The 11465-nt window shown below is 36.9% G+C and overlaps 1 protein-coding gene across 1 annotated transcript; it reads right to left on the bottom strand.

Annotated features, from left to right (window-relative positions):
- Positions 1 to 4130: 4130 nt before the first annotated feature.
- LOC129950012 (uncharacterized) lies at positions 4131 to 9353 on the bottom strand. Its single transcript, XM_056061775.1, has one exon. It carries the CDS (start codon positions 9351 to 9353, stop codon positions 4131 to 4133), a length of 5223 nt encoding a protein of 1740 aa, XP_055917750.1.
- Positions 9354 to 11465: the final 2112 nt, after the last annotated feature.

The raw sequence follows: 11465 nt of genomic DNA, 5'->3' as shown, positions 1-11465 counted from the left end.
TGCATCGAGAGCCTGTTTCAAAATATTTCCTGCATTTAAAGTTTTGAAAATGTTCCTCCAAACAATTTTAAAACGCCATTTGATTTTTCAAAAAAAAAAATGAGTTTTTAAAAATTTATATTTAAAAATCGTTAGAGTTGTTTTTTTTTGTTTAAATAAGTTTTGTATGCATAACTTTTACAATTTAAGTTAACAAACATTTTGAGTATACAGTTATTAAGAACTTAATGCGTTTTACATTTCAATTTCGTTAAAAAATGATGACCAATTTTTAAGATATCAAATTCCGAAAAAAACATTTATGTGGTTTTAAAAACCAAAAATTAAATCAATGACCCTTTTGGTCATCAAATTTTATTGAGATAGTGTAAGACCGTATGCAAAAAGAAATGATTAAAATCAGTTGATTAATTCTTGAGAAAACTTAAAAAGAAAATATCGGTTCTCTGGGGATACTCTTCTGGAGCAATACAAAAATAATTTTGTATTGAAAAAAGTCAAATAAAGAACAAACATTTAAGCGAAAATTAAAAAAAAAAACTATTGCTTGGGTTTTGAGAAAATTCGAGTTTTCGATTTTATACCAAAAAAATTGTATGACTACTGATATTTTTAGTCTTTAAAAAATGAAAAGAAAGTCTAACACGGATCGGCTCAAAACCTTAATTTCCAAATTTGAAGTCCTTCGAACCAATGGCTTGGGCTGTAAGGGCGATGATGATGGACAGTCAGACGGAATCAGGCTACCCACTTTGTTTGACTATTCTACCATCGCAATGTTATGTTTTATTAAAATCTCCAGTTCAAATTTTTTTACGAATACAAAACTTGCCAAATAGTTCTTATATGTCACAAGTAAAAAACTTGGAAGGTTACTTCAGCCATTACAAAAAAGCTGCAAACCTTAGTCTTCGTAACATCCTAAGGATTTTCTGGCCAAATCGTATATCAAATGAGGTCCTTCATAGCAGAACAGGCCAGGATCCTATAGACGCCATAATACAAAGGCGTAAGTGGCAATGGATTGGACATACGCTTCGAAAAGCTAACGACTGCTTTGCAGGCCAAGCAATGCAGTGGAATCCGCTCACACAAGAAGGAAAAAGAGCTGGATGACCGTGAAGCACATGGCGCAGGACAGTCGAGGTGGAACCAGCGTCACTAGGCAATAGTTGGAGGGAGATGAAACACATCTCCGGAAACCGTACACGATGGCATGTAGGCGTAGTCAGGGGCATCTTTAGGCATGGGCCCGTGGGCCAGGGCCCAGCGTCCCGCAATTATTTCGCCCCCAAATGCACTAACTCAAAATGAATGAAAGAATTATATAGAAAACGGAATAAGGTTAGTAGACAGTAACAGAAAAACAAGTTTCATTTAACTATCCGTTCCATTTAAATTCTCCACCTCAACACATTAAACTTGGATCTTTAATCATACCTCTGCACACAATTTTAACAACTCTGCTTTCGTTCCACTCTATAGTCCTGCACATGTACGCTTTGAGGATTGTACAGGACAAAGCTATGATAATGCGTCTAATATGTCGGGAAAATATTTTGGTTTGCAAGCAAGATTAAAGGAGAAGTGCTAATTTGCTACCTTTGTACCTTGTGCAGCACATTCTCTTAACTTGGTAGGCCTTAATGTGGATGGTTGTGTGCAGGAGGCAACAAATTTCTTTCAAGTGGTTCCCATCGCTGGAGTAAATTGAATTAATGTCTTCGTTCACATAGAGTTCTTAAAAGCCTTTCTGAAACAAAATGGTCTGCACAAGCTGATGCAGTTAACGCGATCCATCATGGTTATAAGCAAATTACTGAAGCCTTGACATCTATCTGTAGAGATCCAGAGCAAGCTCCAGACACAATCAACAAAACTGGAGTTCCTCATTTTAACAGAAATTTGTAGCACAATATTGGAAAGAATTCATAGAACCAGCCAAAGCCTTCAAAAAGAAACAATAATGATTGACGTTGCTGCCAATTTGCTTTGTTTACTATGTTCTTTCATAAATGATCTGAGGGAGAATTATAAACTTAAAGCGTGTACCAAAGCTCAGAATCCGGATGCTAATTATAAAGACTTACTGCAACGAACAATAGTACGAAGTTTGCGTGCCACATATTTTGATGGTCTGCACCATCACTCCAGCTAATTGGGAAAGAAAAGTTTAAAATATCAACTTTTTCCAATTTTTGACACGATTAATTTGCAATTAAAAATACGATCCAATTGCAATCAAGAAATTAATCCATTGTTTGGCTTTTTTTGTCGATTGCTATATTTGACTTCAGTGGAGTTGCAAAATTCTTGCGAACAGTTTTCCAAAAAAAAATACCATAGAGATGTTAATGCAGAAGAACTTGAGGCAGAATGCCTACGCCCTACACCTCGCACAGTATTTAAAAGACTTCAATAAAGATGTAAATGAAGATCTTATTACAATATCAAAATTGTACAGTCTAATTACAGTGGATGACATCATGAACATCTTCCAAATGTGGAAACTGGATGTAGAATTTTTTTATCTTTAATCGTTTCAAACTGCAGTGAACGGCGTTCATTTTCGAAATACAACTGGATAAAATGAGCTTCGAAAAACAATGCTACAAGATTGACTAAACAGCTTGTCAATGTTATCAATTGAAAATTGACTTTATTCATGATTTTGCAGCTGACAAAGTCAGAAAAGTATGCCTCCAATAATATTTTATTGTAAAGAAATTAACTTACATACAATTTAAAAAATATATAAAAATATGAACCTTGGTTTAATCAAGAATGACGAAAAGCTTGGAAGATTTCTTTTGCATGGTTACAAAATTTTCATAGTTCCTCCCAAAGCTCATTTAGGATTAACTACTTAGAGGCCAATAGAAAATTTAAACAGCTATGCAAAGCCAAAAAGTTTAAATATGAAAAAAAACAAGCATGCAGATTGCTGTCTTGTAAAAACGCTAGGGACTTTTGGAAACTAGCTTGGGAATTAAATGGAAAACAAGCAGTAATACACAAAAAACTGTGTGCAAATTCACTTTTCCTTAACTTCAAAGATCTACTAATTCCTAAAACAACATTAGCGAACTGGCATTATGCAGTTCCTCGATTTCAGAACGAAATTTAAGACACAGAATTTAGTATGCATGAACTTGAAACACTTTATGGACAGTTAAAGATAGGAAAGCGGCAGGTTCAAATGGTATTCCAGTAGAGTTCTACAAATGTGGAAGCGTTGTCCTCAGGAGCCATGCTGAAAGCTTTTAATGCAGGGTAAAAAATTGGATGTATTTTTCATTGATTTCAAAGCAGCTTTTGACATGATCAACAGAGGTGCCTTATTTTATAAATTGTACAATCTGGGATTTTCGTTGAAGTTCTGCTTAATACTCGAAGAGTTGTACAGAGGAACACGGGCTGCAGTTTGGAATGGAGGGGAATTTTCGGATTGGTTTGCAACTTCGTCAAGAGGTCATGAGTGAGGCAGGTATGGACACTGAGTCCTAACCTCTTTTCGATCTTCATAAATGATCTATCATTGATTGATACATATGGTATATGTTTTCCTTCCTGGAGGAGTTGACTTTGCGGGAGACCGTAGTCTTGTTTGCTTACTCCTCCGAAACACTCCAACTTATGATAAACAAGATTTACAATTACTGTTGTTTATGGAATTTGGTTGTCAACAATCATCAATCCAAGGTGATGATTCGAATGAAAAGTGGGTGTTCAACGGAAAAGACATTGAATGCATCAAGGAGTACAAATACCTAGGCGTCACCTTTTCGAGGAACTTAAACATGGAAAAGCATCTAGTAGAAAAACTGAAAAAAGCAAAAACAGCTATAAATATTGTTGCGAAATAAAAAGCAAAAGTTTAAAAAATTCAATTTTTATTAATTGCCAACTTAACATTTCAAGAGTGGATCGAGTAATAATGAATTTTTCTTAACCTAAATTTAAAACATGATCTCTGTACATGAGAATATGCAAGAAAAGAGAAAGAATGAACTTAAACAGAATGTCAAAAAGAAAAAGTTTTGTGTATGTTCAAGGCTAGAATAAATTGTAGCATGTTTACATTACGTTATAATTAATTTTACTTTTTATATTCTTTAACATACTCCCCCCTATTGAGCTGTTAAGCTCAAGCTGCAATCTTGATTAGGAAGAAGCGCAAGTTGTGTAATGCCACGTTTGTACTCGCCCTTTTTTGTTCTGATCTTGACAACGCGAACAACACCTTCTGAGTCCGGCATAGCTTCAATTATTCTGCCCAACGGCCATCGTAAGGGATCTAAGTTATCCAATTTCATTAAGACCATATCGCCTACTTCGACGTTATTATTTTTAAATCGCCATTTGGACCTTGGTTGAAGAGTTTGAAGATATTCTTTGTAGAAGCGGTCCCACAGCTGCTGCTCGGAATATCGCATTCGTTGGGCTAAGTGAAGGGAGTTTGGATTTTTAGGCAACACAGGAAGCTCAGGTATTGCAGTAGGAGGTCCACCGCACAAGAAATGGCCAGGCGTGAGGGGCTCCAAATCGTTAGGATCCGCTGACATGGGGGTTATAGGTCTCGAATTCATAATTGCTCCCGCTTGTTTTGCTACTGTACGAAGTTCGTCTTCCGTTAATTCCATGCATCCTACGATATTGTGAATTAAACGCTTCATGATTTTTATCGATGACTCCCATAAACCTCCGTGATGGGCCGCTCTTGGTGGAATAAAAGACCATTCGATAAATTCTTTACTAAATTCTCGTTCAATTATTTCGCTATCTTTTTCCATGTTAGCCTTTAGTTCTTTGAAATAGTTGGATGCGCCTACAAAATTAGTAGCGTTATCAGAATACATCTTAGAAACTCTGCCTCTATCTGATATAAATCTTTTCAGCGCACGTAAAAAAGCTTCGGTAGAGCGATCGGGAACGAGCTCTATGTGGACGGCTTTTGTGATAAAACAAACAAATAGAGCCAAATGCACCTCCTTGTTTTGCTTGCAGCGAATATGATGACGAACGCTTATTGGGCCGGCAAAATCAACTCCGGTTACCATAAATGCTTTATGTTGCAGTGGTAATACACGATCTACGGGTAAGCTGCCCATAAATTGAGAGATGAGTTTAGGATGCATGCGAAAACACCAAATGCACTTGCTTACGATGGTTCTTGTAAGTTGTAATCCACCAATAGGCCAATAACGATTTCGAACAGCTGCCAACACCATTTGTGGTCCTGCGTGACAAACTCTATAATGATGAAAATATGAGATGACTGAGGACGTAAAGCGATGAGTCTTCGGCAATAGAATCTGGTGCTTTGCATCAAAGGCTATCTCAGCTTTCTTAATTCGCCCACCTACTCTAATAAGGCCTTTTTCATCTATAAATGGGGCCAAAGCTTCTAGTGCACTGCCTTTATTAACTGACTGTTCTTTTTCCAGTAGCGAATATTCTAATGCGAAAGCCGATTGCTGGATAGCTTTAATAAAAACTTCCTCTGCATGCACTTCTTCTTCTAATGACGGATGTTTAATAAAATTTCTTATATTTGGTCTTGATAAGATTTGCCACTGCTTTATGCCAGGAATTCGATTGCGCTTGTGACATTTCTCAATAAAACGCAGTGCATACGCAAAAGCTCGACGAGTTCCTCGAAAATTACGAGAATAAAGCATAGACTCAGTAACATCCACTTTAATAAAAGCTGTTAAAACATACTTTGAAGGACGTAATTCTTCTAATGCGGTAGTGTTTGATTTTGGCAATTTAAATTCTTTTGGCCATTCAGTGGTTGCCTGGCGTAAAAAAGCAGGGCCATTCCACCATAGTGAGGATTCTAACGTTTCCGTTGGCAACATGCCACGTGAAATAAAATCTGCCGGATTCAACTCACCTGGAATATGCTTCCACTGATCAAACTTTGTGACTTCCTGTATATGTGCTACTCTGTGAGCTACAAAAGTGTTCCATTTATAGGGTTCTTCATGTAACCAGCTAAGAACGATAGTTGAATCAGTCCAGTACTTTATATCGCTAATTGTAATGTTTCGAAAGACTTCAATTCTTAACCTTTCTATCATGTCAACTAAAAGTCTCGCAGCACATAATTCAAGTCTTGCTATTGTAAGAGTTTTAGTAGGTGCGAGCCGGGATTTGGCAACCAAAAGCCGAACCGTGATTTTTCCAGTAGAATTAAGACACCATGTATATACACAGGCACCATAGCCTTTCTGACTAGCGTCGCAAAACCCATGTAAATGTAGCAAGTCGTAATTATTATTACCAAGGACATATCGTGGTAATGAAATATTATTCAATGCTGTTAGATCACCACGAAAGCCATTCCACTTTGTAGCGAGATCATCAGTTAGTGGGGTATCCCAATCATACTTCCTGCGCCATAAATCTTGAAAAAATATCTTCGCTAAGGTGACCACGGGACAAATAAATCCAATTGGGTCAAACAGTCTAGCAATCTCTGACAACACAACACGTTTCGTAATAATAGATGTCGCTTCAATTTCATTGTAGGTACACCGAAATATATCTGCCCCAGGTTGCCAAGTTAAACCAAGAGTCTTTATAGTATTGTGGTCCCCAATCTGGACAAACTTTTCTCGCGATTCTAAAGGAATGTCAGCTATAGTAGATTCTACATTTGAACAAAATTTGGTCAGTTTAAATCCACCTCTCTGTAAAATTTCAACGAGCTGACGTCGACCTTCAATGAGTTCTTCAATGTTATTTGCCCCTAGCATCGCATCATCTACATAAAAATTTTCTTTCAATAATTTGGCACCCTCAGGAAAGTGCTCAGCTTCATCCATTCCTAGTTTATGCAAAGTCTTGATAGCTAAATAAGCTCCAGGAGCGGTACCGTAAGTAACTGTGAGCAGTCGAAGAACTTTCAATGGGTCTTTCTTTTCTTTACGCCATAAAATTAATTGAAAATTAGTGTCAGCTTGATCAACAAGTACCTGCCTATACATCTGTTGTATATCAGCAGTTATTACGTACGGGAATAAGCGAAACCTCAAGAGTATTATCAACAAGTCATCCTGTAGCTTTGGCCCAGTGTATAATAAATCGTTCAGGGAGACTCCATTTGATGTCTTACATGAGGCATCAAACACCACTCTTATTTTCGTACTTGAGCTTGACATTTTAAACACCGGGTGATGGGGCATAAAGAAATGTGGCGTAGAAGCATCGAAATTAGGAACCACTTCTAAGTGACCAAGGCGCTCATATTCATCAATAAATTCTGAATACATTTGTTTCATAAGAGGATGTTTTTCAAGTTTGCGTTCGAGGGCTTGGAAGCGACGGGTTGCAATGTCCAATGAATCACCAAGTAAGATTGGGTTGCCACAGAAAGGGAGGCGTACGGTGTATCGTCCAAAGTTGCCTCGACGAGTCGTAAGTTCATAATGGTCCTCAACAGCCTTGTCTTTGGGACTGAGAAACGAGCCAGCTTTATACTTTGTGCAAGACTCAATTTCAAATGCTCGTTCTACTAGCTGCCTCAATGATTCTAGATTGTCGATTGAAGCTCTAGATGAGTAAAGTGCCCTACGAAGAAGAGTTGGGGATGTAGCGATAGATCCAACGACAATATATCCAAGCTTCGTATTACAAAGATAAGGGAGATCGGGTCCTAATGGATATTGCTCACCAGTTAATAATTTCCAAAATAAACCTCCGCCTATCAAAAGATCAACGTGCTTAGGCCTGTTAAAGTTCGGATCTGCTAATTTAACGTGAGATGGAATTTTCCATTCCGAAATACTGAAGGCAAGTGGGGGGTAAGACTCTGTAATTTTCTGTAAAATAGATGCATGAATAACGAATCGCTCAGAGTCGTTTATTACGGAGCCAAAAGTTAATTTACAGAGTCCTTTCGATGAAACACCAATGCTTCCAATGCCGCCTATAAGAGTATCACACTTGATTCGCTTAGCATTTATTATTTTGGCAAATCTCTCTGATATGTAATGATCTGTAGAGCCACAATCTAGCAAGGCGTGACAAGGGGTGGCGCAGCCATTTCCATCAAATACATTCACAATAACTGACGCTAATAGAACCTGCTCATCTTCAAAAGATTGTGATGCAAAAAATGATCTTTGTGACGTACTACTTGCTAATTCAACAACAGGTTGCGTGCTTTCAAAATGCAATAAAGCGTGGTGCTTCCTTGAGCATTTCTCACACCGCCCCTTACAAAACCTATACGAATGCCTTGATTGAAGACATGCAACACAGGCGCTCATCTTTCTTACTTCTTCTGAACGTTCTTTGGGTGTAAGCGCAAGGAATGTAGGGCAATCTTTTAAAACATGCATATTTGATTGACACTTAAAACATTTACTATCATGCAAACTAGCAACCAAAGTAGTATGACTCTTCTTACCATATTGCGGGCGTTTATCTACAACCTGTGATTTTCCACTTTGCTTTCTGGTCTGATCCACACGCTCTTGTGCTGCTGCATATTTCTCAAAGAAACTGGTAAAACTTGTCCATGTTGCGATGTTCTCGTTTGTATGTTCTTCCCACTTGGATTGAGCCTTTATATCAATTTTTCCGAGAATAAGACTAATCATTAAATTCTCCGCCACAGCTTCAGCGGACCCCAACGATAGCAGCGACCTATAGTGTGCCTGAACCTTGTCGATAAGGTCTCTATAGGCTTGTGGACCTCCGCCCGATACCCCTTGCATGGAAACAATTTCATTTATATGGGACCCAAATATGAGGGCCTCGTGGTCAAAGCGGTCCTTTAAAGCTTGCCATGCCTTTGAAAAGTTAGATGCTGTTACTTCCATGTTACTAATAATGCGCTTAGGCCCATCACTCAACGCAGATTTTAAGAATCTGAAACGATCAATATCATTCAAACTAGTATCATTTATTATCATGGATTCGAATTCATTCTTAAAATCCATCCAATCGCAATATTTCCCAGAAAATCTGGGAAGTTCTAATTTCGGTAATCTCACTGCACGGACAGGTTGGTTTGGTGTTGAACTTGAATGGAAGGTTGAATTCAAATCAGCTTTTTTCTCCTCAATTAAGTCCATTAATTTGGTCTTGAGGTCAATATACGCTGTAGTAAAAGCAGCGTCCTTTTCACAAGCATCATCATCTTCCTTCTCATCCACACTCAACTCCAGAATGTGTTCCGTGATCGCATTATGTCGTTTATGATAATCATCGATGAGCTGCAACATAATGCTCAAAGCCGAATTATTAATAGAACTTGCTTGCTCATTAAAATTATTCCGCTGTTTGGTTAAAAGGCCAAGTATTGAAGCACGTATCTTCTTAGCTTTTTTCATTTCCATGATTATGTCCGTCTTGATATCCACTGCAGAATCGGAACCTTCCAGACAACCTTCGCCTTCTTTCGCCAGTGTAGTATACGTCAGAGAATGTTCACTCGAGCGACATAAAAAGGGATGAAAAGATAGATTGGCGGCGGTGGTTATTCAAATAAAATATTTTATTGTCCCTTACCTCCTTAAGGGCAAGAGAAAAATCTTGCAATAAGTATCCAAATCAAATCACGTGCCAATTATGATATGGTAGCACGAGGATTACTCTCTAACCTCATAAATCTCCGAAATATGTGAAAATATGTGCACAATCAATTTTAAAAGAAAATTACTTGAATTGCTTTACTAATCCTTTTTTTTTTTTAACTCTACAACACAATTTAAATTAAATGGTAACCATGTTCTGCTACCAATTTATGTTGCGAAATAAAAAGCAAAAGTTTAAAAAATTCAATTTTTATTAATTGCCAACTTAACATTTCAAGAGTGGATCGAGTAATAATGAATTTTTCTTAACCTAAATTTAAAACATGATCTCTGTACATGAGAATATGCAAGAAAAGAGAAAGAATGAACTTAAACAGAATGTCAAAAAGAAAAAGTTTTGTGTATGTTCAAGGCTAGAATAAATTGTAGCATGTTTACATTACGTTATAATTAATTTTACTTTTTATATTCTTTAACAAATATAGCATGGAGAAGAGTTTTTATGAACGTCAACATAGCACATAGTATAAAATACAAAGAATTTGAAACTGCAGCGGAGAGTATTCTTTTGAACGGCGACCAAGTTTGGGAATGTAAAAAGTTTCTCACAGTGGAGAAACTTCTAACTCACTACGTTGAAAGAGTATTTCGTCTGTGCCTATGTTATTATGCTAGAGACAGGATTTTCACCTCTATTCGTCAAAACACTTAAACCGCAAGGGGACTATTTACTGAACGTTTTCAAGATGCCTGATTACCGACTGGTCAAGAAAGTAGCTCTTAAAGCAGTACAAAAAAGCTGGTACAGGGATTGAAATTGCCTCGCCGAGGGATGTAACGTGGAGTTCAATTTTAACGTTGGAAGCATATCAAGTTGCAAGGATATCTTATATGATGTGATTGTGAAAGTAGGTGAGAAGATTATGTAGCTGAAGCTTATGAGTCTTTATTCAGAACTATTTATAGAAGGTTGAACCACAATCTTGCTAAAAGAAACTACTTCAGTGATGCAAATAGTGTGAACGAGATTTCAACAATGGTTAGACTCCGAAGCGAACTTATAAGCCTGAATTTTATACCACATAGACCCGAATTACCATTGGAGTGCAGTATGTGCAATCTTAGAAAAAGTGAGGACGTTATTCATTTCGTTGGAAAATGCCCTACTTTAAAGGAAACAAGAAGGAGCTTTTTTGGAAGTGACTTCTTATCGGACGAACAAGTTGTTGCAATGCTGAATGAGATGAATGGCGGCAATTTGTACAAATATTGCAAAATCGCGTTAAGGAGTTCTCAACGGACTTAACAGGACCTAAGTAACAAGTAAAAAAGTTTTGAATTGGATTTGTCTAGAAAATGAACTTAAAGTTAACATTATGTTGGATGTGATAAAATAAGTTCAATTTCAATACATGTTTTCGTTTTCGAAATACTTAGGTGGAAAACCAATCTTTAGCATTTTTAGTGTCATTTTGTGAAGCTTTTAATTTCTTATAAAAAAATGCAGATGGATTGCAATAACTTCCTGTAAGAATTTAAAATAATTGTTGTTAATCTTTGAAAAAAATTTAAGAAAATCTTGATTTACATACTACCGATTAAGCTTAAATTGTTAATTTCACACTTTCTGAAGTCCTTCAAAAGAAAATTGGTCTTGAAAAATTTATTTTTTTTCGTTAAGAAAAATAATGAAATTCTTAAAAGTTGGCATTTTTCACTAACAAATCCGACTTAACGCATAAAATCAGGAATGGGAAACTTCACAGTTTGCGCAATACACGGGGCCTATACTAAATCTTCTCAATCAAAACATGATCTCTAGTATTGACTGAAATGTAATGGACTGGAAAAAAGAGAACTCATCATCATCATCTAGAGATTAATTGATTCCTGTTTCTTATTTTAATGTGCAAG

This window comes from Eupeodes corollae, chromosome 1 (assembly GCF_945859685.1).
Source record: "Eupeodes corollae chromosome 1, idEupCoro1.1, whole genome shotgun sequence".
Classification (NCBI taxonomy): Eukaryota; Metazoa; Arthropoda; class Insecta; order Diptera; family Syrphidae; genus Eupeodes; species Eupeodes corollae.
Note: the sequence above shows the minus strand (reverse complement) of the source record. Positions and strands in the feature narration are given on the sequence as shown.